Raw genomic sequence first — 27,842 nt, forward strand, 5'->3', positions numbered from 1 at the left:
TACGATAAAAAGTAGTAAAAGACATTTTCCCTACCTCAAACCAATTCAAGCCAATATCCCATGCCACACATATGTATAAACCGGGCCTGCAACATATCATGCTTTTGCCGTGTGTCACATGACTTGTTTTGGCAACAGCTTAGTTGGTCACAAATAGTGTCTGGGATTATACAGGAAACATTTTAAAGGTCATAAATTCAGACAATCCTGGGAATAGCTTACTAGTGATGGCTTCCAAATGAGCATATAAAAAGTCTGCAAAGAGATTACATGGAAATCCTCCAACCACAGCAGAAAATGCAGATTTACAGGATATATTTTGTACTCCAACTACCCAAAGAGCTTTCCATTTAGCAGTTTCTTGCCAGGCGGCTGCTAATGCAGAAGCTGTTATCTATGACAGCAGCAGCTCTTAGAGCCTTAGCAAGAACAACTATTTACTCCAGCAGAAGAGCCAAGAAAATTCTCATATTTTTGTTGATGGCCAATATTAGAGAGTTTGACTTACATGTTTAAGGTGTTCGAACTCATCTAGAGAACTTAGAAGCTTGAGCCAGGAACAAACTGCTGTTTTCTCGACATTTTCATCCATTTGCTACCCTAGTTCCATCACCTATTACCCCATGTTGCTGCTGTTTCATATATCCCGAACTCTGCCTTCTAATCATCTTAATTCTGGCTAAAGATATACCAATGTCTGTCAAATTGGATTGACTTTTCCAGCAGAAAAGGCAAATGTCTTTTATCTCACACACAGAGTAACTGCTAGTGGCTGCCTACAGCATTGCTGAGAAGGATTTTCTAACCTCCTCCAGGCTCAGAAGGAAGAATTCTGATTGATTAGTAAGGTCTGCCATGGGTAAGGGAGAGGGTAGTGGTGACATGCACAGCATGTTTGTTCCATCGCTGCAGGCGATTTATCATAGTGTTGGGAGGCACTAATTTTCATTGCTTACAGTGTCTAGTAGGCATATCACATACATCTGTTAATTGACTTTGATAATTTCTCTGAAAGGAGGGATGAAGGGCTAGTTTATCTTTAGGTGGTAGAATTATGGGCAACTTTATTCGTTGCTCTAGTTTTTTCTATATTCTCTGAGCTTTTTATGAACATATTTAATTTCCATATTTTATCAGAAAATAACACTTTTTTATTTAAATAAAATAGCATATGTTAGAAGGATAAATTCCTCTCAAAAAAGGTGAGATGTCACAAGAATCCTCATGATGGATTTTAAGACATTTTGTCATACTTCTCTATAAATTTTTACATAGTTGTGAGGATAGGCATTGGAGTGGGGGGGTGTTCTGCTTTTTTATTTAAATGATAATCATTTGCCAGAGCCTTACATTTTTTGTAAACATAACTTTTAGTGGCATATATTGCTGTTAACTCTTAACTCTTCTCCTCTTGTTAGGTATGTAGTAGGTTTTAAGTTTTTAGCTTTCATAAATAATATGATAGGCATCTTATGTAGAGTCCCTTTAAAATAATGACCAGGGCAAAGTGGTCAAATAGAATTATTTGAGTTTCTTTCCTTGATTTGGTTTCTCAGCATAGATTATATGGAGCCCTGAAATATCCATCAGCAAAACAGTCAAGTCAGCTATACAAAGTTTGCTAAAATGAATTCATGTCAATAAAGACTGTATTTAACTGTGTTTGCTGTTTTTGTAGCTAACAAGGAAAACAATTTTCTACTGCAAGCACTGTTAACTACAAGTTTAAAATGCTTAAAATAATATCCAAAGTGCAAGTCTCATATGGGGAGGGTTCATTTACCTTTTCATGAATTATTAAAGGTTCATTATTGTTAAAACATGAATTAAAAGCTTGCCAAATGTTAGTAGGGACAGACATCAAGAGACTGGACTAATTAAATGATAATAATCATCAAGTGATGAAATGTAACCTTGATCATACCTATACCTCACTTTTTTCATTTTAACTGTTTCCACACACCCTGAGTTCATAGCCTCCTTACTGTACCAATTCCCTCAGTCTTGATTGGGTGGTGGCTACATGGGTATATTCACATGTAAAAGTTCATCAAACTATACATTAAATATAATGTAAAATAACTAATGTAAAATAACTTTAAAAATCAGGGGAAGTCCTTGTTAATGTAAAAAAAAGCAATAATAATAATGAAGATAGTTGTTCATCATGCAGTTATAATATATATGTTATAGCTGCCACAGTTTAAATCTAACAGCCCACCATTAGACTGTAAGCAACCTGAGGGCAGAGACCATGTCTTGCACTTCATCCATGACTCTGCCCTGTGTAGGGCATGCTCAGCCTACATCAGGGAATACTGACTGATGGGCACCGTGAAGGGAAGGCCTGTGCTGTTAATGACTCACTCCTGGAGAAAGCACCCCATGCCAAAGTCACAAGTGACAGAAGATGGAACCTTAGAGAAAAGTATGCATTTGACCTACAGGACATCAGTCACACAGCTTACAAAATGAACCCATCTAAGTATAAGTTGTTTTCAGTCCTATAATATCTCGTGTCCTTAAGCTAATACTATTTGTGGCTACTAGAAATTTCTGTCTGGATGTCCATTTATTTGAAAAGGAGCAGGAAAAAGACACCATGATGTTTTCAATTCTCTGTGTGTGACCACTGGCATTTACAGCTCATCCTTTCCCTGTTCTCCTGGAAACATGTGTTTTCCTGCCTCACTGACTTTGAAGACTTTATTTTCTTGTTTGGGACATACATTCATAGCAGCCCATGCCCCCACCTCACAGCTCTTCCCAAACTCATTCCTCTGAGCCTGAGAACGGACTCCTGCTTTCCATTACCCAATCCAGAGACGTCTATGGGAATTGTGACATGTCCTTTCTAAAGACATTTTCAACATCCAGGGCCTCAATTTGCAGGGTGCCTGTCCATCTGTTTTGGCTATTCAGCAGTCACTGCCATGTTTTAACATCCCAATTTCTAACAATGGTCTCCAGAATCACAGCAAGGAGTTTATTGCCAAAGGATAAACAAACAAGAGATTATTTTAGTGGTTAATGTTCAAGATGGATATTAAAATCCTAGTTTTTGCTGTAGCTTCAAGAAGCAGTCAGAAGATGTGGGGAAAATGGGAAAATCACACTCTAGGCCTTCCTGAATCCGCTATTAGAGTAATTCTAAAGAATAAAGAGGAGACCCCACATCTGCCAATAATACCCCTAGTGGTTGCTTAACTGTATGTTGATAATAGGGTATAAATGAGGTTATGAAACCTGGCTTCAGAGGGACAATGCCCTAATAATCTTCTTGCTTATCTGTATAATTGTTATTGTTCTTGCTGCTATTATCTTAAATGATGCACTCACAGTTCATAGGTTAAGTATTCCCTTACTGGAATGAGTGTCCGGTTTGTGAATCAGTCTCCTGTACTTGTGACTTATCATGATAAATTTATAGACCTGGAATGTTGGAAATCAGAGTGCCAGCAGAGATGACCACCAACGGAGAGTGGAGTATGCTTGGGCACTTGCCAATGCTGCCTTTTGGAAGCAGGCAGTTGGGCCACAGGGTCCCCTCCAGCCTGTGGTGTTAGAGTAGACTCATACCCACCACCTCCTGAGACTCAAGGGCACATGTCAACCTTTCCCAGCCTCCACTATCCACACCTCTCAGTGAACTGCAGTAATTCTCAATGGGAGGTGGATGGGTAAAGGAAGAGTGAGCAGGCCCACATAACCCCCTCCCAGAAGATTCTGAAACAAGGTAGCTTGCTCTGCCGCTGCAACCCCCCACTCCTCGTCCATTGCAGATACTAATACATGCTCATCAAGAGACATGTGCCAACACCCCGTTTCAAGTAGACTCTAAAGAGTACATGGCTGTGCGCTCAAGTGGATGGGATGGAATTTTGATGGAGGCTGCCTGAAGTATTAAGACAAAAAGAAAGAAAAAGAGGAAGCAGTCAAAAAATCAACCCTGAGGTACCAAGAGACCATGGAAAACATTAAAAATATAACACTTTCCTTAATGAGATTTGTTAATAGTTTCTTGAATCTAACCAAACAGGATTTACAGACTGGCACTAATAATGATGACAACCACCTTTTCTCAAGCTAGGGGCACCTGATTCTAGAGGTCTACTACTATTCCAAAGACTTGGCTTCTTCAACTATCAACATAATTTGTTGTGCAATCACATAGTTTAAAAATATGCTGAATTGAATCCCTGTGCTTGTATTAAATCAAAAAGCACCAAGAAAACTCAGTTTGTTTTTTAAATTTCATTTTAAAAGTTCAACAATATTTGTACGATTTCAGCCCTAAAGTCTACTAAAGTGGATTCATGTCAATAAAAACAGTAAATACCATTACTTGGCTTTGTTTGCTATATGTTGTTGCAGCTAACAAGGAAAAAAAATTCCACTGCAAAAGCACCATTAACTACACGATAAAATGCTGAAAGTAATATCCAAATTGCTAGGGCTAATCTATCTTTTCATTTATTATTATTAAAACACTGATTAAAAACTTGCCAAATGTTACCAGGGTCAGATACCAAGAGATTGTATTGATAAAAAAAATAATCCTTAATAATCTGGAGTCATGAAATGAAAGCTACATCATACCTACTCCTCACATACCCTGAGTTCACAGCCTTCTTTCTGCACCACTTCCTCCGTTTTCATGCCTCAGCACTTCTTGATTTTGCCTCTTTCCCCACGATTTTGCCTTGGGAATTCTGTGAGAGTACTTTCTGCTCTTCCACCTCAAGCAGGAAATTGCTGCTGGGGGAACTTCCTATGAGGGCTAAGCTTTTCCCTGCAATGCACCGGGGGGAGGGGGTGTAGTACAAACAGCTTGGGAGAACAGATCCCAGACCTTGGGCTATAGGGCCTTGTGGCGAGTGAACCTATGGCATCCTCACTTCTCAAATGTGCATTCCAGTTCACAGAGCGATTTCACACACTAGCTGGCAATTCCTAAACCTGCAGTAAAACAAACCAGGGATTCACCACATCCATCAATGGACTACAGCAGCCTTTTGAGGGCAGCAGCAGGGATGGAAGACTGTTTCTCAGCCAGGACTAAATCAGCCAGTGAAGGATCCTCCCTCAAACTCAAACCCTGGAGAACAAAATGCATTAGAAGCAGATCTGGAGTTCAAGATGAGCTCCACCAGTGGAAGGAGCTGGGTTCAGATCCTTCCTGAGAACTAGCTGTGAGACCCTGGGCAGGTTACCTAGTCTCCGGAACCTGTTTCTTCCTCTGTAAATTGTGGATAACAAAACTGACCCTACAATGTTCTGGGAAGCTGTAAAAGAAATGAGGCATGCAGCCCAACCAACATCTGCTATATAAGAAGTACATGGCAAATATTTAGTCCTTGTGTGAGACAGCGGTTAAGAGCCTGGGGTGCGATGCCTGACTGTGTTCAAATCCCACTTTTACCATTTAATAACTTAGGACACTAGATAAATTATGTGACCTTTCTGACTTAGTTTCCCCATCACTCAAATGGAGTTTTATTACAACACAAAGTAGATATCCAAAAAATATTAGCTATTTTTATTTCATTGTGAGTAAAAACAGCACGTGTTTCCAGATCAACCAAAAGTGTGGTAGTGAATTAAATGAGAGTTCAGTATAATGTGTATTTTTTTGTTGTTAATCGTGAAGACCTTGCAGGCTTTTATGACTTTTCTAGGCAGTCAAGCTGTGATGCTAAGGGTGGGGCTAAACTGTAATACGAAGAAAAAAAATTCAAAGAGGGAGAATAACCACCCACCAGGGAGCTATTTCTTTTGTAATGTACATTCCATTTCTTCTCCCTCATGCTTTTTAATTCCTTCCACATTTCCTGCCATAATTATCAAATGTTTGGTTTCTGACCTCACTTTTCTGGAGACTAGAGCCCAGGGAATTTAGAATTGTTTATTTTCTGTCCATAAACCTTTGAGTTAATGGAGGAGCTTGTGAGCGAAGGGTTTGTTGGTTTGTTTGTAGTGTCTCAGGAAGGTCACTGGAGTTGAAAAGAAAACACTACCCAAAAGGCGCTGAAATACTTTGACTGGAAACGCAGAGCCCTCAAAGAGCAGAGCAATGGATCACTCATACTTGCGCAACGCCAGTTTAAGAAAAAAATGGAGATTTTAAAAGGCCGTTATTTGGCTCTGATAATAACGCAAAATCCGAGGGCACTTTACAAAAAAAGAAATAAAACAGAGAATCATCATTTTACTTTATAAAAGAAAAAAAAATATTCCACCCTAAAAGAAGAGTCTCTTGAGATCCCCCGACCCCCCTCCCCCAGGAGACAGACTCGGAAGGGAAAAGTCTCCAACTATTCTCAATTTCCTCTTAAGTGAAGGAAAGAACTCAGGCGCCTTTTTGAACTCGGCTCCTGCTCCTGTTGCCGTCTGCATCCCAATCGGCCCTGCTCGTCCTCTCTCCCCCTCCCAACTCTCCCTCCATATTAGCCGCGGGGGGGGGCTCCCGCTGACTGCCCAAACTACTTTTCCTGATTTTAAGGTTTAAGTTTCGTAAGCAGCATTTCTGCTCCGAGCGCCCCCCTCACCCGGCAGATGGAAACTCCCAGTCCGACCCGGGGAGAGCATCCCTGGGACGCACGCACCGCCCGCGCGACGCGCAGACCCCAGTGGCCCCGGCGCCTGAGTTCGGACCTCCTCAGAGGCTCACCTACCTCGGCGTGGACCCAGGCGACCGCCACCAGCGCGAGCGCGAGCCAGCGCGTCCACATCTGCGGAAAAGACAAGAGCGAGAGTGAAGGCACCGGGCCCCGTGTCGACCCCGGAAACTTCCTCGTGCCTCGGAGGCTCGCTCCCTCCGCCCGGCCACCCTCGGCCGCCCAGAGGGGTCGGGCCAGTGCGCTCGGCTCCGCGCAGCGCAACCCGCTCTCACCATGGTCCCGTTCCGGTCTCCGGAGGGCGAGGGGGCAGGCGGCTGCAGCGCGCTCTAAGGGAAGGTGGGAGCTTCGCCGATCGCCAGCCTCAGAGGAAATCCGACCTGGCCTCGCCGCCCCTTAAGACCCCTCCTTCCCCGACAGCCTGCCCCCCAGCTCCTCCCCATTCTCCTCCCCCTTCTGCAGCAGCGGCCCCCGCGGCTCAGGGTTCCGCTCCCTCCTCCCAGCCCCTTGCTACGTCCTGGAGCCCGCGAGCGTCCTGGCGCCGCCGAACCCCTTTCCCGAAACCCAGGCCCCTAGTTTAGCCCCCAGGACGTGGAAGCCCAGGCACAGAGGGGGTGGTCCTGGGGGACACTGCAACAAAGGCGGAGGGGGTGTGGGTGTGGGGAGCCGAAACCCCACCCCCGGGAGGGGCCGCTGGCTTGCTGCAGCTCGGGCAGGCTGCGAGTGCGGGCTGCGGCGGTGGCCAGGTGGGGCGGTAATGCTGGGGGTCCTGGCTCGCCCTGGGGCGGGAACCTGGGGTGAAAGGCCCTAAGCGTGGGCAGCTGAAGTCGCCCTCTATGGCTGATAGAGAGCGGGCCAGAGGTGCAGAGGGACCCCCGCAGCTCCGGGTCCAGGGCATCACTGTCGCCAGAGCTCGAGGAAGGGGGCGCAGGGTCCAGAAGACCAGCCAGCCTGAGGAAAGCTGCTTTGGGTTCAACTGTGGATTTCCTGGGGAGCGGGGGGGTGGGGTGGGGGTGGAGGCCATCCTCCTCTGCTGAGAAGATCCTGATTCCAGCGTTTGCCTGCAGCCTCATCCCGTCCTTCCCTCAAGCCCAGGAGCGACCGGGGTCCCCCTGCTCTCCTCCTCCCAGCTTCACCTGTGTCCCTACTCCCACCCCGGTCATCCCGGGCACCCTCTATGTTCATACTTCACATCTCCACCAACTTCTTCCCAGAGGTCCTCAAATGTGTGATGCGTCTTTGACAGTGTTGACTCCGCAAATTGCTCCCACTGTAGCTTTTTTCCTACCATGCGCCCGGTGTCCCTGGTGCAGAGAGCAAACCAACTTGACACCTCAGATTTAACGTGCCCAAGGCTGAGACCCACTTCCCACCAGCTCCGGGCCTGCTCTTTCAGAGTGCTCCCTCAAAAACGTTATCTCTACTTCTCAGACCCCAGTTGTGACCATATCCTGGCAGTTTTTCCTTTGAGATCTCCTGTTCATCCTTTCACCCCCATTCACATTTCCACTTCCCTAGGCCAGACCTTCATCCTCCCTCACTTAGGAATTATAGAAACCACCTCTGGTTCCCTCCAGCTCCAAGTTCTCCTCCCCCAGTCTCCACTGCAGCGCACTGCCGTATTATCTCTACATAAACACTGTCTTCCTCGTGCTCTTCCCCGGCTCAGAAACTTAAGCACTCTTCCCACGTCAAATCCAAAAGCCTTTCTTGTAAGTCATCCATCTAACCTTACTTAAGCAACTTGTATGTCCTCTGCTCAAATCAGGCCATCTTCTCATTGTCCTCTGAACTTGTCACATTCACTCTTTTACCATGGTTTGTTGAGTGCCAACGGTTGTGGTCTTAGGGGGCTTCAAATAACACCCATATTGCCCATGCAAGTTCAGAATCCATTGAGATAGCTGCAGGAGTCAGACTGGTAGAAAGCAAAATGTCAGCCTGTCCCTGGTAAAAACTGGAATGGTGGCAGTGGCTTTAGATCTGCAGGGACAAGGACCTGCTTGTACTTCACCCCAGAACTGAACAAACCCCACCAGTCACAAACAGAGTTGGAAAGTCTGCTTGTATAAAACTGACTGCAGTTTTACAGTTTCTGGAAAAGCAGAAAATGCATGCTTCCTGGGGCAGGCCTGCTTCCCAAACTTGAGGGGTCAGAGGGACACATCCCTAGTTCCTCCTTCAAGCTTCCCAGTCAGAAAATGCACTCCTGCTTCCTCATTATGGAAGTAAGAGAAGTAGGGAATAGGCATTCCCCCACCAGCTACCCTGTCCCAATCTCTGTGCTGGGACTGAAGGGCACTATGTTGTACAAGTTTTGCTTCTGCCCTGTAAGAACTCATCCCTGGCACATGCACTGCACCCTCTCAGAATCTGGCATGGTCTCCTCTCTTCCTTCTTCCTTTTGTCTATTCAAATTCTGTCTTTTTAAAAAAAATTTCAGGATCCAAGTAAAGTTTCATTGCTTTTCTAGTACCTTTTCTGGCAATAACTTGGCATAGTGGAAAGCACATGAGGTTTGAGGTCAAATGAACCTGGCTTTCAATCTTGTTGCCACCTTTTACTGGCTGTGTGACTTTGTCAGATTACTTAAGCTCTCTGAACCTAGGTTTCTGCATCTGACAATAATGCCTTGCAGGGGGTTGTGAAATTTAAATATGGTATCTTATAGTAAGTGCCAGGCAGGTAGCAGCCCTCCATAAATGGTAGCCATTATTATTTCATTAATCTGCTTTGCATCTGAATTGCAGTTGGTATTATATGCCAGGTACTAACCACAAGAGCCAGGTCTTATTTTATTTAATTATCACAACAAACTGAAAAGTATTTTTTTTATTGTGTCCACTTTCCAAGTAAGGAAACTGAAGCTCAGAAAAATTGGGGTACTTTTCCGAGGTTAATAGTTGATTACATAGACTTACAACTTGGCATCTTATTGCATATTGTTACACGGTGTCTGACACTTGTTCATATAGTTGTTAGTCTTGATTCTTCAGCCAGATTTTAAGTTGCTGAGGGCATAAACATTGTTTTTCATGTCTTCATTCTCTCCACATTTGGAGCACAACTGATCAATTTGATTATATCAAAATTAAAGATTCCTGTTAAACAAGGGCACCACAGAAAAGTGATAGATTAGAAGGAGATGTGTAATATCTAAAATGGACATAACTGCAATATATATGTGACCCCTGCAAATCAATAAGAAAAAGACAGGAAACTCAGTAGAAACATGGTCAAAGGGTATGAACAGGCAGTTTCTCAAAAAAAGGAATCCTGAATGGCCAACAAGTAGAGAAAAGATGTTCACAGTCACTGGCATTATTTAAACTACACAACAACCCTATAAAATCAGTATTATTTTATTACCTCCATTTTACAGGTAGGGAAACAGACACAGAGAGTTTAAGTAACTTGTCCAAAGTTACATAAGAAATTGTAAATATTACTTTACATTCATTACAGTGGCAAAAATTAGAGAGTTGGACAATGCCAAATGTTAGTATGTGCATATTGTAGTCTTTCTGGTATACTGTAGTGATTAAGAGCATGGGTTTAGGAGCCAGGTTACCTTGGTTCAAATTTGCCTTGCTAGTAAATCTTGGCTTTATTACTTACTGAGTAACCCTGGGCAAGTTACTTACCTCTGGTCTCAGTTTCCTCATTTGTAAAATGGGGATAATAATAATAATAGTAACTCCATAGGGTTGTTCTGCAGATTATATGTGTTAATATATGTAAATTACTTAGAACAGTGCCTGGTACATAAGCTTATAATTAATGTGTGCTGCTAGGGGAATAATTCAATGGAAGGACCTTGCAGATACCGATGATAATTCTGTGCTACAGAGTATGGTTAACTGGACTCTCTATAATAAACACAAAACAAAACAAAATGAACTGACGACAATAACAACAAATCAAAGGAGTTGATAGCTGTATCAGAGGAATTTTTTGGTTGCAGATGACAGAGAGGTCAACTTAAATTGCTTATGCAATTAAACAGAATTTATTCACCTAGTAGCTGACAGATCCAGGGGTAAGTCTGGCTTCAGGAAAGCCTTCATCCAGACCGCAAATAAGGTCAGCAAGGATCCTGTTTCTTGCCGTCTCTCGTCTTTACCTTCAGCAATCTTATTTCATCCCTGGGTTCCATATGGTGGCTTCTGAGAGTTCCAGTTTATGCTCTCAGGGTGGTAAACTGGCTTCAGTGCCAGCCTCATCACGCCCTTGGACTACCCCATCTGGGTGAGGGAGAGAGCCTATTTTGGGAGCTGCTACAAAATCTTAGGGTGCACTTTTAAAAAAGAAAGCATAAATTGAATTTCTTGACATCTCCATACCAGTCACTTTGATTAGAGGCTGGGCTGGGCTAATTTGAGCCAATGAGGACCCACCCAAAAGAAAGTAAGGGTAATGTTGACAGGAAAAGCAGGAATGAATGCTGGGACCAAGCCAAGAATGTCCGCTGCAGCAACGAATCACCAACCTACACTGTGAAACCAGCACTCTCCAAAGTTGGGGTGCAGGGTCCCCAGAGGGCATAGGGAAAAATATTAGAATGTTTATTTTTACTTATTTCCAATCTAAAAATAGAAAGTAACTTTGCAAATATGTAGATAGACTCTGTTGCCCATATTTAGTCTCTATGTCAGACAGTCATGAGTTATGTCCTGTTCCCAAACACCATGAGGAGAGAGTGGGCCTTCTCCCCACAGAGGGACTGCCGGCATCGTTTCCTTTAACATATTGTGTTATACTGCAGTGTGCCCACTTAAATGGATTTACATACTATATGATCTAGTTTTAACTAAACTAGATTAAAAACATTTTAGGGGGCTTCCCTGGTGGCGCAGTGGTTGAGAGTCCGCCGGCCGATGCAGGGGACACGGGTTCGTGCCCCGGTCCGGGAAGATCCCACATGCCGCAGAGTGGCTAGGCCCGTGAGCCATGGCCACTGAGCCTGCGCGTCCGGAGCCTGTGCTCCGCAACGGGAGAGGCCACAACAGTGAGAGGCCCGCGTACTGCAAAAAAAAAAAGAAAAGGGCAGAGCTGACATGTTTCCTACTTCTGAAAAGAGCTCGCCGACTGACACATTAATAAGATAAAAACAAATGACTTAATTAGATCTGACAATGAGTCAAACACAAAAGTAACAATAAGACTATGTGAAATATGGGTTCACATTCATTATTATTGGTGATATCCTCATCCCTAGTATACTTTGAGTTATTTGTTAGGAATATTGTACTTAGGATTACCAAGAACTTTAGAAACCAGGTATCTGGAACATAAAGACATTGAGACAGATACCTATCATTTTTTGGGGGGGTGGGGTGATGTTCGAAGACATGCAGTACTCAATTCAGTACTTTAGAAAATTTCACTCAATTTGATATTAAATATTTAGGGACACTCTTTTAGATTTCTTACATAATAGCAAAAGACATACCTTGAGGGGGAACAATTATCTTCCTGATCTAATCAGGAATAGTAGAAATAGTACATGGAAAACAACATAATGACAAGCTAAAATGCATTTTTTGGTCAGCACACACCACTGGAATTGGCAAAAAAAATTCAAAAAGGCACACACACACACACACACACACCCCTAAGATCAGCAGGAAAAACAAGTATTAGAGCAAATTACAACATCCATAGTTGCTATATAGTGATGAAAATATGGATGCCTCAAATGTTTCATTGCTTATTAAAGATTGGCTAGATTCTGTTTCAATAATGAAATCAACAAAGAACTGCTTTTTGTGTGTGAGCAACTACAGAAAGCTATAGTGCTGGAAAAGATACATTCTTAATATTAAATGACTTCTTTAATGAAAGCAACATCTTCTGGAAGAACTGTGTATGTGAAGCCACAGAAGAGTGGCTGCTTTGAACAGAGTGGAAGAAGGATTCAGGGTAAGGTTCCGCGGCTACCCTCACAGGTGAAATCCTGTGCTGCACAATTCACAGATGAGCTACTGCAGCAAACAGACTGAGGCCAGCGCTGCATAGCATGCTGTAGAAAGTCACTGATGTGGTTCATTTTATAAATGAACATAGAGAAGACTATTTTAATATTTAGTAATGATATGGGAAGTGATTATGAAAGCATTTTATACTACGTTGAGGCTCACAGATTACCTTGGGGCAGAGGCCATAAATGTTGTCGAACTTGAAAACTCAAACCTTTGTCTGATATAAAGACAGCTGTTCTGGGCTTCCCTGGTGGCGCAGTGGTTGGGAGTCCACCTGCCGATGCAGGGGACGCGGGTTCGTGCACCGGTCCGGGAGGATCCCGCATGCACGGATGCGGCTGGGCCCGTGAGCCGTGGCCACTGAGCCTGCGCGTCTGGAGCCTGTGCTCCGCAGCGGGGTGGGAGGCCCGCGTACCGCAAAAAGAAAAAAAAAAAAAAAAAGACAGCTGTTCTAAATTTGTTGTCTTTTTATGTGATAACAAGGCTACCTATCATGTTAATCATGTTAAAAAAAGAATCCACACACAATCTACCATTTCATGGAACATTTGTGATGCTAATAATGAGTGAGAAAGTAATTGCTCTTAAAAACAAACTTGTGCTATGGAGAAAATATTTTGAAGTCGGATATTTGGAAACGTTTCATTGTTAGGTGATTTTGTTGTCCCAAACAAAAAAGGTGTGGCACCATAAAAAACTCTCATGTATGCACATTTTAAAAACTTTAAGCATTGACATATATACACTACCAAATGTAAAATAGATAGATAGTGGGAAGCAGCTACATAGCACAGGGAGATCAGCTCAGTGCTTTGTGACAACCTAGAAGGGTGGGTTAGGGAGGGTGGGAGGGAGACGCAAGAGGGAAGGGATATGGGGATATATGTATACATATAGCTGATTCACTTTGTTATACAGCAGAAACTAACACAACATTGTAAAGCAATTATACTCCAATAAACATGTTTAAAAATAAATAAATAAATTTAACAAAATTTTCTAACCTGTTTAAAAAATCTCCCAGCGAAGAGTTTTAATAGGGGGTTTCCCTGGTGGCGCAGTGGTTGAGAGCCTGCCTGCCGATGAAGGGACACGGGTTCGTGCCCCGGTCCGGGAGGATCCCACATGCCGCGGAGCGGCTGGGCCCGTGAGCCATGGCCGCTGAGCCTGCGCGTCCGGAGCCTGTGCTCCGCAACGGGAGAGGCCACAACAGTGAGAGGCCCGCGTATGGCAAAAAAAAAAAAAAAAAAAAAAAGTTTTAATAGTTTATCTACTCACTTGTGAAAAGTTTAAATATGTAACAACTTTCAATTAATTTGAAGAACAAATGATTTCTGGAGCAGATGGAAATTTACTAGCCAAATTTAGACAAAACTTTTGCATGATTGATTTATAACACTGTCATAATTTTGCGAGTGGGCCACTGATGCACATCTCCCATTTGATCTATGAACATTTGGAGTGTATGAATCTGCTAGGGCTGCTGTAACAGAATACCACAAACTGGGTGGCTTACCAAACAAAAATTTATTTTCTCACAGTTCTGGAGGCTAGAAGTGCAAGATCAAGGTGCTGGCAGGGTTGGTTTCCGGTGAGGTCTCTCTCCTTGGCTTGCAGATGGGCACCTCCTTGATGTGTTCTCACATGACACATCTTATTGGGACACCAGTCCTATTGGATTTGGACTCCACCCTTCTTACCTCTTTTAACCTTAATTACCTCCTTAAAGGCTCTATTTCCAAATACAGCCACATTGGGGGTTCAACATATAAGTTTTGGGAAAACACAATTTTGTCTATAAAAATGAGTTATCTTTTTCACCTCTCACAGTCATCAAACCAAATATCAAAATAAACTGGACTTAGGATCAGACCTTCAACTGTCTCTGTCACAAAATGTTAAGCAAATATTTTCTAAATAAAATAAAAACACCACTCTCACTAAATTTATTATTATTATTTTTCCAGTGAGAGCATAAAGGTTTTTCAACCATTAATAAGTATAATGATGTGTTTTTTAAATGTTGATTATTTTGTCTTTAACTTATCTTCTTATTTTATATTTTGTGTATGTTTTATAATGTATATATTTAGTCCATTGTTATTGCTGGAGGTATGTCACCATAAAGTTTGAAGACCACTGCTACAGAAAACTAAATCTCACACTCAGGCCGAAAGAACATTTCTAGAATTGAATGCAATATTCATTATTGTTAATCACGTTCATTGTGACATTAATCAAATTCATTGTGACATTTTAATCATTGAGAGCACCTGTGACAAGACGCTTTCATCAGCAACTTAGGGAAATGTTTATTACATATTTGTGTGTTTATTTACAAACACAGAACAATGTATAATTTATATGCATGCCTATTCTACCCTGTCTAGAGGTGCTAGATTCACACAATCTTCTCCAAGTTAATTTCTGAAAATTCTGTGAATTGGTAGTATAAATTATCATATTGTGTTCACAAAACTATGATTTATGATAATCAATCTATTTATCATGAGCTTGACAGGCCTATTCATTTGAAAAAATAAAGGAATTTATATCATGAAATCTCTGATATTAAGTACACATCTATTCCTTTTTCAGCCAGCATGCTTTCACCCCACTTCAGGTAACCATACTGCACATCCCTCTAGAATACCATTCCTCTTCCACTCTTCATCCTGTGTTCTAGTCCACTCTAGAGCTAAAGCAATGATCTCTAGGGTAAGCTAATGCCTTTCATTCCCTTGGCCACAGTTCAGCAGTAGACATCTGACAGAAGTCAGACCAATAGGGCCAATGAGATCCAATTTCAAGATTTCTGTTCTACCCATCAGGGAAGGCTACTTTCTCTTCCACTGGCCAGGGTACAAGATGATGTGAGTTTGAAGCTGCAAGGGGCCGCTTCCTGGGACCTGAGATACTGCCAATCGTAAAGAGACAGAGCCAAGAGATGGAGCCCAATAATATCATCGGAGCCTCAAACTGAGCTGTACCTGATTAGCCCCAGATTTTTTAGCTTTGTTGTCTGCTTGGTTTTGCTCAAGCCTCTTAGGTTGAGTTTTTTGATCATAATTGAAAAAAGTCCCAACTGATCATCAGGCCATAAATATAATTACAGAGTGTTTAAAACAACAAAATAGTTAGCATATGCAAATGCAACAGTCCTTTAAGCCTAATCTTGGTAAGAGGTGTGAAGTATCAAAGTTGGGAAAAGGAAATGGTTTTCGCAAACACTTGCAGAAGAGCAGATGTTCTGTCCACTGCACTAGGCTGCTTCCTCCGTTTTCCAGCTTGCTACAGACATGGGGATGTGTATCATTTAAGATACCTTTAACACAAGTGATTAAACTCAACTTATACTAGCCTAAGACAAGAAGGAACTTATTGGCAAGAAATAAGGTCTCAGAGACTTGAATGGGACTTGTGGTAGGCTAAAAAAATGCTCCCCCTGACTCCCACAAAGATTTATTTACTTCCTAATCTCTGGAACCTGCAAATGTTATCTTTTAGGCAAAAAAGTGAATATCACTTATATGGCAAAGATGTGATTAAGTTGAAGATCTTGAGAGGAGGATCTTATCCTTGATTTTCCAGGTGGGCCCTAAATGCAATCGCATGCATTCTTATAAGAGATAGGCAGAGGGATATTCAACACAGACAAAGGAGAAGAGACACACAGAGAAGGCCATGGGAAGTGGAGATGGGCGATGGTACAGTCACAGGCCAAGGAACACCAGGGAATGCTGGCAGCTACCAGAAGCTGGAAGAGGCAAGGAACAGATTCTCCCCCCCAGAGCCTGCAGAGAGAGCACTGCCCTGCCCACACCTTGATTTCAGTCTTCTGGCCTCCAGAACTGGGAGAGAAGAAATTTCTGTTGTTGTGAGCCACCAAGGTTGTGGTAATTTTTTGTGGTAGCCCCAGGAGATGAATACAGTATTCAATGCTATAAGTACTTGCTTGCTCTCTCTCTTTCTCTCATCAGACTCTCAGCTTATTCTGCAGTTTTAGTTTCTCCATATGGCTGACAAGATGGCTAGTGCAAGTCCCCAGATTGCATCCTCCCAGCTTTGGTACCACAGCAAGAAGAGAGTGTGTATTTTCCCAAGGTCATATACATCCAACCCAACCAATTCTGATTGGTCCTGTTTGTGTCATGTTCCCCCCACCACTACCATGTGCTTGAACAAAGCATATTGTCAAGGCGGTGGTCCTGTGCTAGGCTGTATTTTGGTCATGATACCATCCCTATAGCAGGCAGCACATTCTGATTAGCAGCTTCCCAAAACACATGGTATGGGGCAGGAGTTTCTTCCCAAGAAAGGACACTGGGCGGACTAAAACAACAAATATCCACCACAAGGCAGTCGGCCAGATTCCTGGGCTCTTTCCCAGCTTGGGACACCATGAGGACGTGCAGGGTTATGGGCAGAGGAACAACAGACTTGTCTCTGGGACATGGGACATTGGATATTCCCTCCCCTAATCCAGATGAAGGAGTAAACAACTGTCTTTGGAATTTATGTGGAGACTGGAAAAGCTGTGTGTTTGATCAAAATGATGGGCCCACCCTCCTATATGTTCCAGTCAGAGTGGGACTGATCTAGGCTGGATGAGAGGGTGGCCTCAGTGGTGCCATGAAGTTAATTGGCAGTCGCAGGTTATGGATAGGTTGGGACTCTCCTGAGAGGACCCCTGGGGATAGGACTTTTTCATGGCCAGAGCTCAAGGCTGAAGAGAGCCCTTCCTCATTCTCTGCCAATTTCATTTCCCTTTCTTTTCCCCCTTTTAATCTCCCTCCCTCTATTACCCTCCCTCCCTCTTTTTTCTCTCTTCTTCTCTCCTAACTCCCACCCTTGGGATAAGAAGCAGGATGCTAACGCACCAGCCATGGGCTTTGTAAAAAGCAGTTTATGATTTTTTTTCCCCACTGAAAAGCAATGCCTTCCCCTGCCTAGTTTTGGTGGAACAGTCTATTATCAGCATAATCACTGACATTTATCATAAAACCTCACAGACTGAGATTCTTCCAGGGTCTGGGCTACTCCCCGGGAGTAAATCAGGTATTTTGAGCAATGACAGGGCTTCTTTCAGACCCTTAGGTATTATTTTTAATGCACCAGCAAAACCTAAAAATGGAAGTGAATAAATGCAGCTAGTTAAAGGAACTGACTTGCACATGAAGGTCATGCAGTAGAAGAATTTGGTTCATTTAGGATGTGTGAACGTGGCAGAAAATGTTCATTTTTACTGGCTTTTCATGGTAGATAGAAATGCTGCCATTAACCTTCTGAATATGACTCAGAGTGAACCTACCAGAGATGCTGCCTGGAAGCCCCCTCCAGCTGGGTCTGCCCCCTTGATGTTTCTTCTTTGCCCTCATTAAATTTTTAGGCACTTATGGCTTCTTCCAAAGAAAGCTGACTCTTTCAAGTTACTGACTTAAATAGCTGTAATGGGTGTATGGGTGAGGGGAAGGAGGGGAATGTAATCTCTTCCTTGCAGATAGACATACAGTTTATTTTTTAATGTGAGGAAATGGTGTTACTTCAGTATGAATGGAAATCTGTGGACCAGATTGACTGTGTGTTGGGGGACCCCCAAGATCACTCCCAGTTCCATGATTTGCTAGGAGGACTAAGAGGACTGGGCACATAGTTGTGTTCACAGCTATGATTTATTATAGTGAAAGGATACAAAGCAAAATCAGCAAAGGGAAAAAGCACATGGGACAAAGACCAGAAGAAACCAGGTGCAGGCTTCCAAGAGTCTATTGCTGTTGGAGTCACTCAGAATGCACGAATTCTTCCAGCCCCAAATTGGGACAAGTGTGAAATATTGTCTACCAGGGAAGCTCATTAAGACTCATAACCAGGGCTTTTATTGGGAGCTGGTCATAGAGGCACACTCTGCTTGGTCCTACCAGAATTCCAGAGTTTTAAAAGGAAAGCAAGTGTTCAGCATAAGCCATACTGTTTGCACAGATTAGGCACAATGAACCACTCTCATCGTTTCTGGGAATGGTGGGAACCCTCCTGAAATCCAAGTTTCCTGATGCCAGCCATGGACCAAACTTGCAATCAGGACTTTCTAAGGATAGCGGTCTCAGGCCTGCTATGTTAACTCTTTAATCTCCACAATGTGCCAGTGTCTGTAGCTTTTCCTGCTTTAAGGAAAACTTGAAGTTATAAAACAGAACTTATTAAACATAAATTGGGAGATACACCATGAAGTCTCAAATGTCTGTCATGCTCCCACCTTTCTTTCAAATTGGATTTATTTATCATGTGTTTATCCTGCTATCCTGGTCATAAATGATGAAACAAGAGATTTCTCCTTGAGCCAAAAGCTGAGAAGTGCAGTTGGACAGGATCTAGACCAAGAGTCACAGAGTGTGACCAATAAGGGGAGCACTAGGGTGGGGCATGACAAACTGATCCCATCCATTGTCTTTGGAAGAATAAATGCTAGATGGAGAAAGGGAAAGTGGGAGACTAGAGCTCAGACTGAGTGAGAGCAATGTTGAGTTGTTGTTCCAGGTCTTCGTGGAGCCTGGTGTGCTCCTCAGTTTTGGAAGTCTACGGTCAAGATGGAGAGGATGCCTCCTGGCTCACAATCTCATGTATCCTTGCAATGAATTCCTTTACTAATAAGGGTGTGTCTTTTCCAAGCAGCCTGAAAGAGCCTAGCAGACACGGGGGTAAAATTTCTCTTTACGAAGAGATTTGGCAACTAAAATTAGAAGAGTTGTACTAGGGCTTCCCTGGTGGCGCAGTGGTTGAGAATCTGCCTGCTAATGCAGGGGACACGGGTTCGAGCCCTGGTCTGGGAAGATTCCCACATGCCACGGAGCAACTAGGCCCGTGAGCCACAACTACTGAGCCTGCGCGTCTGGAGCCTGTGCTCCGCAACAAGAGAGGCCGCGATAGTGAGAGGCCTGTGCACCGCGATGAAGAGTGGTCCCCGCTTGCCACAAATAGAGAAAGCCCTCGCACAGAAATGAAGACCCAACACAGCCAAAAAAAGCCAAGCATTTGAAGCCCTTAAAAAAAAAGAGTTGTACTAGAGAGCATTCAAGGAAAACTTGAAAGAGTACAATTTAGGTCAATAACAGGAAGTAGTACCTTACACTGCAAAAAGGAAGTTTCGGAACACATTCCACTCCCTCAAAATTAGAAAACATAAGTAGGCTTAAGAGAATCTTTAAAATTTATCTGTGTGGTTGAATCATAAGGAATTATTGGGAAAAGCTCAATATGTTGCGACTATTTCCTCTTCTATGAGATGGATGTCAGGAAGGAGAGTGATGATCTCCTATGGCATAACTGTGGTGTCCCGGGCAGGACCAACTCAGGACGGCCTGAAGCAAGGGTTCCTCTTGATGAGGCTGCCAGCAGGGGCTGTGAAGTTGAGAATGGCCTCTGAGGACATGAGCCCCAGAAGCCCTAAACCAGACCTGAAGAGTGAGCTGAAGCATTGTGATGGGCTCAGTGGGAGGCAACATTCAACCCCTGCATCCAAATCAGGCTCAGAGGCAGGAATATAGTGTATTTATCAATTTGTCTGTGGACTAAATATATCGAGTCAACATGCTGGGTCTCTGCAAGGATGAGGGTAATTAGAAGTATACTCCGTGGACACACTGCCTAGCCCAGAATGTTCTTGTGAAAGGCCCTCACAACATACAGTTAGTGTGGGAGACACAGTGCCTGCCACCTGGCTAAGCACTTCAGAGACTCCCATTGACATGTTGCAGGCTGAGGCAGGACTGTGATTAGAAAGGATGGTTTCATTCCAACACCATCGCGTTCTTAAGAAAAGGATAACCTCTCTTTAACTGGCATGTGACCTTTTAGTTGAACTTGGAGTATTTGGGGCTGTTCAGAGAGAGTGCTAAATGGCACAAGAATACTTACTCTGTGATGATTGTTCCCTGGTGAGCTTCCTGCAGTAAAAATGATAAGGGTTGTCTGAGACTACCCAGTTTTAGTATTGGGGCCATTTCCATCCTTTGTTATTAAAAATGGGCTCAAGTTTTCTTTCTCTATAGGGGGAGGGGAAAATTAATAGTTTCCTTAGGCATTCAGGGCACAGTTATGCTTTTGAATACAGAGCAGTGGTTAAGACTACAGATTCCAGTGTATGAGAGACCTGCAGCTTACTAGCTGATTGGGCCAGTTACCTAAGCTCTTTGCTCTTCAGTTTCATCTGTAAAACGTGAAGAATAATAATATCACACAGCGTTTTTATGAGGATGGAATTGGATAATGTATGTAAAACACTTAGTGCCTAGCACAGAGTGAGTTCTTAATTACTACTTAGCTATTTATTTAACTATTTTATTTTTTCATAGGTACTGAACCTGCATACAAGTACTTTATTCCAGAACCTTCCAATATCAGAATTCCATCGCTGGAAGTGGTCTGCAGCAGAATGTTTTATAGACATTTAGCAGGGACAGATTTGAGCCATTTGTAAAATGAAGTAGACCTTTGTCATTCGTGGATTTCAGTTTTGTGATTTCAGCTATTCATAGACAATCTCAAGGGTTCATGACGTGTTATATATTTTTTATATATATATAAAATAGATATCACCTTCATCTAAAAGGGATAAGAAGTAGTGAGGATGCAGTAGAATCATTTTGAGTACCCACCCAGTCATGCTCTCCTCTGAGAACCTCCCCCCCAACAAAAGAGATGGACCCCCAGAGCTGGCTTGTGACCCCTCACCACAACTGATGGGACACCTGACCCAGGGAGAGCTGATTTGGTGCTTGAGTCAACCTAATTTTCTCTCCCGGATTGTTCTTATTTTCTGGAGATACATGAAGAAGAAATGGGGATCATGTCTCATGATAGACATAATTTACTTTCAAATGGTTCAGGAAAAAAGTGTATATATGTGTACATATTATACAGAGAGAGAAAGTAAACATCACAGAGTTATAGCAATTAATAAATCTAACTGAAGGGTATACAAATGTTCATTGTACTATTATTTCAGTTTTTCTTTGGTTTAAAATTTTAAACACTGGAAAAGATTTTAATGGAAAATGAAAAGCCCCTTTAAAAAGATTAAAACAAAACAAAACTCCTTGAGTTACAATGAGCTCCTGAGCCTCTAGGCATCTCTCCTAGGCTCTGAGCTGAGAAACTGCATGTTAATCTTGGATAGAGGGTCCAAGCATACACAGGAGAAAGCTGTACTTCAGAGAGATACAAGAGAAGCAAAGGTACAGAAACATGCAGAGGGGAGAGAGCCTGAGATCCCTGGGAAATGGGGAGCATGGGGTGCATTCCTGATCTCTTGGTTCTGGGTCCAGAGGCCTGGTTCTAGTGTAAGGTCTACCTCTTCTTTCTGTCTCTGAGGTTCATGGAATACCCTGGTAGCCTTCCAATAAATTCTTAATTATTATTATTATTATTATTATTTTTTGCTTAAGCTATCTCGAGTTGTTCTGGCCCTTTTGAAAAAATGGGCTCCAATCAAGCCCTCTGGCCATTCTGTGGTAACCTGTGCAGTGGGGGCGTGTATGAGCCTCCTCCTCTGAGCTGAGATCGGGAAGAGTGGCTTAACTGGAGAACGTACCTTGCAGACTGCCAGCTTCTGCAACTCAGTGGAGTCGAGATGGAATAAAAGTACTTACTGGAAGCATAATTTTCAATTGTACTTTGCAGCTTTTGGAAGGGTAAACCACATGTGCAGTGGGAACATATTCTTCAGGCCACAAACTCAGGTGTGGGCTAGGGCGTAGGGGAGTAACATTTGTGCCTTTTCGATGCTGAATTTAATTCCTATCTTCAGCCTTCCTCCTACCTGGTAGCAGAGTCTGAGTTTGTTCCCCGGGTTCAGTGTTTTTCCTCTTTTCCCCTGGGGGAATGCGTTGGTGAGGATGGGCTATAGCCCTGGGTCATCACCACTGATGCACGCCTGGCATCTCCAATGATCTCCCTCACCCGCTGGTCCTCCTGGCCCCCCTGCTCTTGGGGTCCAGACCTGCTGCCTCAGTGCACAGGGACTCTCTGAGGTAGCTTCTGGCCTCTCAGCCCACACCTTCTCTAGGGCCAGACCCTGCAACTGCTCCACTGCCCACAGGGGTAGAGTCTTGCCCCTCCCTGGGCTCAGATTTCCCCAGCAGGATTCTGAGTGGTCTGTTCATTTTCCTCCCTGGCTTAGCTTGTGGAAGGGCACAAGGGCCTTTCTCAAGTTACTAGCTGACATTCTTTCTCTTTCCTCTTGTGCAACCCTGGGATGGTCGACTGGATCATAGACCCTCCCCTGGAAGGCTTCTCAGACTCTTGTTTATGGCACATTTTCTTTTAAAACATAGTGTGTTATTCTTACTAGAGTACCTATACAGAAATAGCTTATTTGGTTGTTTTCTTTAATTACAAAATAACCAGAACTAACAAAGAGAGTCTTTCTATATTGCTCTCCTAGGAACATGGGATTCACAATTTAATAATATATAATTTGATATGATTTTATGCCCTGAATTTTTTTTGTTATTAGCTTTTGATATCTAAAGGCCAAGCTTTTGGATCTCAAAACCCTTTTTTCTTGCAAAGCCTATTTGAAACCCCAAAGCTAAGAACTGACTTGTTATTTGCATTTTGTTGTAACAAATCTACCCTGAGACAATGACAACTTCAGGTCTAGGTCAAATGCAGATTGGACAAAGGGTAGCAGAAAGTGTGTGGGTGGGTAGGAGGAGAAGACATTGGGTCACAGTATCCACTCTGTACGCCAATGGAGTATTCATGAATTGGGGGATTTAAATAGACCCCTGTGTTCCCCTTGCCAAGCTCAAGGTTTTCCTCTGTGGAAAGAGGAAAATATTTTCCCTTGCAAAGGTTCTACTATATGGTGACATCTCTTCTACCTGAAACTTGGATTGGACTTAATCAAAACACAGCTAGGGATAGGAAGTAGCAAACAAAGTCTCAGAGTCATGAAAACAGGTTTCATAGAAGACATACACCAAAGAGTTCATTCATAGGCAAGCCCCTTAAAGCCTCCAATAAAGCTTATTTGTTCTTGTTACATATTCAAACACACCCAAGTTATCAAGTTTCTAGGCTAGATTGGGGTTGGTAAGTGACAGGATCTAGCTGTATATTGCAAACAGTAAGAAAAAGTGCTGTTAGCATGATAGCAACAGAAGAGTCAGAAATACAACAAAAATCAGATATAAACATTTAAAACATCAGTGCTGTCTAGGGACATCAGTGTAAAGACAGCATGTCTTAAATTTCTCTTTTGTTTCTGTAACCAGAACTATAATTGATCAGTGTCTTAGAGCTCAGTGGAAATTCAGAGGAATCTAATCCAAGTATGAAATATGGGATTCATAATTTAATAATATGACATAATAATAATAGTGTGATATGATTTTATGCCCTAAATCTTTTGGCGCATTAGCATTTGATAACTAAAAGGCAAGATTTTAGATCTCAAAACTTTTTTTTTTCTTTTTTGCAAAGACTATTATGGGCTGAATTGTGTCTCCCCCAAACTCATATGTTGAAGTCTCAACCTCCAGTACTTTAGAATGTAACTGTCTTCTGAGAAAGGGCCTTTAAAGAGGTGATTAAGCTGAAATTAGGCTATTAGGGTGTGCCCTAGTCCAATCCGACTGGTGTCCTTATAAGAAGAGGAGATGGGGACATACAGAGACACCCAGTGATGCATACACACGGAGAGAAGGTCACATGAGGCCATGGAGAGAAGGCAGCCATCTGCAAGCAAAGGAGAGAGACCTCAGATGAAACCAAACCTGCCAACACTTTGATCTTGGATTTCCAGGCTCCAAAACTGTGAGAAAATAACTTTCTGTTGTTTAAGCCACCCAGTCGGTAGTATTCTGCTATGGCAGCCCTAGCAAAATAATATGAAGACTATTTTGAAACACAAAAGCCAAGAACTGACTTCTCTGTTATCTGCTTTCTACTGAAAAATGTCTACCTAAGGTTTTGTAGTTTAGTCACAGAGCAGACCACGGGTTTTTCCAAGGTCTCCAGGAAGGTACAGAATTGAACCCAGTGCTCCCCAACCCAACCTCCTGCCCACCAGGCAGCAGCTTGGTGTAGCAGAAAGAACCTAAGGCTTTAGGTTCAAATACAGGGCCCTGCCACTTAGAAGGTGGGCTGCAGTTTACAATCTCCTTTACTTCTCTGAGCCTCAGTTTGCCCGTTTACAAAACACAGATGAGGTGTGCAAATTATATGAGATTACATTCAGGTTATATGTGCAAAACACCTAGCACAGGCCTGGCACATAGTAGGCAGAAAACAAATATAGTTCTATTATTTCTACTTACCATATGATGACCTTAAGTCATCAATAAAAGATTAAACTCTGTATGTTATTTTCTCTTGAAGAAGGGGGGGTATGTTATTTTTAAAACAGATTTTTAGCCTTATGTGATCAGATTCAAATGTCTTGATGGTTAAAGGGATGAGCATTAGGTATTCAGAATGCTGGATTATCCAGAACTATTCTCCAAAGATGTCAATAGTTGAGACTTCAGTGTAAATATTTTGTGACCTCTGAACAGTTTTTAATTCCTATTCACCTTTTTAATTTTTTACTCCAAGAATCCCAGTTGTCTCATAAATGGCTTCTCAGAACCACCTCAGAACTTTTTTTTATTACTATATTTTATTCTTTTCTATATTCCCCCAAATGTCTATAATGACTGCATATTAATTTTAAACCAAGACAAAAACCACCATAAAACCTACCAAGAGGTCAGGTAAGAGAGTACAAAATAAATTTGATTATTTGGTCCTAAGTGGAAGGTGTTTAGGTGAGTGATAGTGACAGACGCCAGTATGCATAGGTGGAGGAGTGACTGAAAAGTGATGAAGTGAAGATATGTGTGGATGAGAGCATGAAAAGGGGGCTGGATTTGGGGAACACTTTTTTCAGATGGGAGAAGACTTGGATATATTTTTGGTGGATAGGAAGTAGCTCTTGGAGAGGGTGAGATTATAAAAATATAGACAAAAGAGCAAGGCCTGGGGAGAGGCAGGAGGGATTGGATTGAGGCTCAGGGAGGTGAGGAGGTTAGCCTGAGACAGGAGGACTGAAATCTCTTCCTCTGGGCCAGGCAGGAAGGAGGAAAGTTGCGGCCACGATAGGTGAGTTTAGAAGAAGAGGAAAGAGAAATCGAGGGGTTCTGATCTGATGGCCCATTTTCTTTGTGACAAATGATCTCAACTGCTGAGATTGAGGGGGACAGGCTGGAGAAAGAGCTGTGGAAGGTGTGTGGAGTCGCCAACACAGAGAATGAGAAAGGGCATTTAGTAGAGACAAGTGAAATCATTGCTGGTCAGGGCTGAGGGCCTGGTCAAGGTTGAGAAAATAGGGTTATAGAGACAACAGTGAGTTACTAAAAGTTTTTGAGGAGAGGAGCAATGTGATGACAAATGTGTTTCAGGGATTTTATAAAGTGCTGGTATACCAGATGGTGCAGGTAAGCTTTGCCAAGTTCTAGGCTGACTAGTAATGGGACTGAAGGAGGGATGGTGAGCAGGGTCCTCTTGAAGGAAAACCATCTAGACCTTTATAATAAGACAGATGTCTTCAAGCCACATTTCTCCTTGACTGGCTGGCTCCCTGTGACACTCTGACAATAGGGGATACTAAAGGGAGACTGGAAGGCTGGAGGAGATTCTTGGAACTGTTTTGCTTTCTGTTCCTGTCAGTGTCACCCCAGGAAATGTTGTTCACCATGTCGCTGACAATGGGTTCTGGTTTCCATATTTTTCACACTTTTGAACCATCCCCCTGGAGATACCAGCCCCAGCCACTGGCCCCATCTCCTCAGAGATGAGTTCCAGCTTGGCGGGTCCTTCCTCTGAGCTCCAGAGGCACCAGCACTAACAGGCAGCCCCCATGTCTGAACCCCAGCTCAGCAGGGCCACTCTTCTAAGCTTCTAGATTCTGATAACCCTGACCTGTTCTTCTCTTTTCCCCTTGCCCTAGGATGGTAGCTGCTTCCTGAATTCTCTTTTACCTTTCAGTCTCCAATACCTGCTTAATCATTTTTTTTAGTTAAATTCTTTCTGTAAAAATAACTGATGTGGATTTTGTTTTCTTGATTAAATCCTTACTATAGAGTCACCATATTAGTTTGCTAGGGTTGCTGTTATAAACTACCAAAAACTGGGTGGCTTCAGCAAGAGACATTTATTATCTTGCAGATCTGGAGGCTGGAAGTCTGCAAGCAAGGTGTTGGCAGGGTTGGTTCCTTCTGAGGGTCGTGAGGGAAGGATCTGTTCCGTGCCTCTATCCTTGCTTCAAATGGCCATCTTCTCCCTATGTCTCTTCACACCATCTTCCCTCTATGTGCATCTGTTTCCAAATTTCCCCTTTTTAGAAGAACACCAGTCATACTGGATTAGAACTCATCCTAATGACCTCACTTTAACTTGATTACCTCTATAAAGACCCTATCTCCAAATAAGGTTACATTCTGAGGTACCAGGGGTTAGGACTTCATCATATGGAGGGCCACAGAATTCAACCCACAACTGTTGCCTTCAGCATAATGAACAGCAATTAGAGAAAACTGTGTGTTTAAGTTTTGCTTAGCCCACTTTTAGCTCTATATCCTTGCACAAGTAGCTTAATCTCTCAAAGCCTCAATTTTTGTCTTCTATAAAATGGATATAGTAATTTCTACTTCAAATATTAACTTAGATAATATAAAGATATCCCAATTCTCCTTTCTTTTTTACATTTTGTAGAAGATAAATGTGTTTCCCCCCGCAGCTCACTCCATTATTCTCATCTTGTTTAGATGGAAAGATGAATTTTTAAAAATCAATTAATTAATTAATTAATTTTTGGCTGCATTGGGTCTTCGATACTGCGTGCAGACTTTCTCTAGTTGGCGACGAGTGGCGGCTACTCTTCGTTGTGGTGCGTGGGCTTCTCACTACGGTGGCTTCTCTTGTTGTGGAGCATGGGCTCTAGTTGTGCGGGCTTCAGTAGTTGTGGCATGCAGGCTCAGTAGTTGTGGCTTGTGGGCTCTGGAGAGCAGGCTCAGTAGTTGTGGCTTGTGGGCTCTGGAGAGCAGGCTCAGTAGTTGTCGTGCACAGGCTTAGTTGCTCTCTGGCATGTGGGATCTTCCCAGACCAGGGCTCGAACCTGGGTCCCCTGCATTGGCAGGTAAATTCTTAGCCACTGTGCCACCAAGGAAGTCCGAAAAGATGAAGTTTTGCTGCTCACAACCGACTT

At 43.0% G+C, this 27,842-nt stretch overlaps 1 protein-coding gene across 1 annotated transcript in view; it reads right to left on the reverse strand.

The window, feature by feature from the left end:
• Nucleotides 1-7,026, reverse strand: part of FSTL1 (follistatin like 1) — a 51,025-nt gene extending 43,999 nt beyond the window's left edge. Inside the window, exons 1-2 of the mRNA XM_081234160.1 lie at nucleotides 6,893-7,026; nucleotides 6,675-6,731 (exon numbers count right to left, since the gene is read on the reverse strand). Coding sequence (XP_081090286.1) covers nucleotides 6,675-6,731; nucleotides 6,893-6,895 — 60 coding nt within the window. The 5' untranslated portion in view covers nucleotides 6,896-7,026. The remainder of the gene's footprint in view (nucleotides 1-6,674; nucleotides 6,732-6,892) is intronic.
• Nucleotides 7,027-27,842: the final 20,816 nt, after the last annotated feature.

This window comes from Mesoplodon bidens, assembly GCF_964165515.1.
Source record: "Mesoplodon bidens genome assembly, chromosome: 5".
In the NCBI taxonomy this organism is placed as follows: domain Eukaryota; kingdom Metazoa; phylum Chordata; class Mammalia; order Artiodactyla; family Ziphiidae; genus Mesoplodon; species Mesoplodon bidens.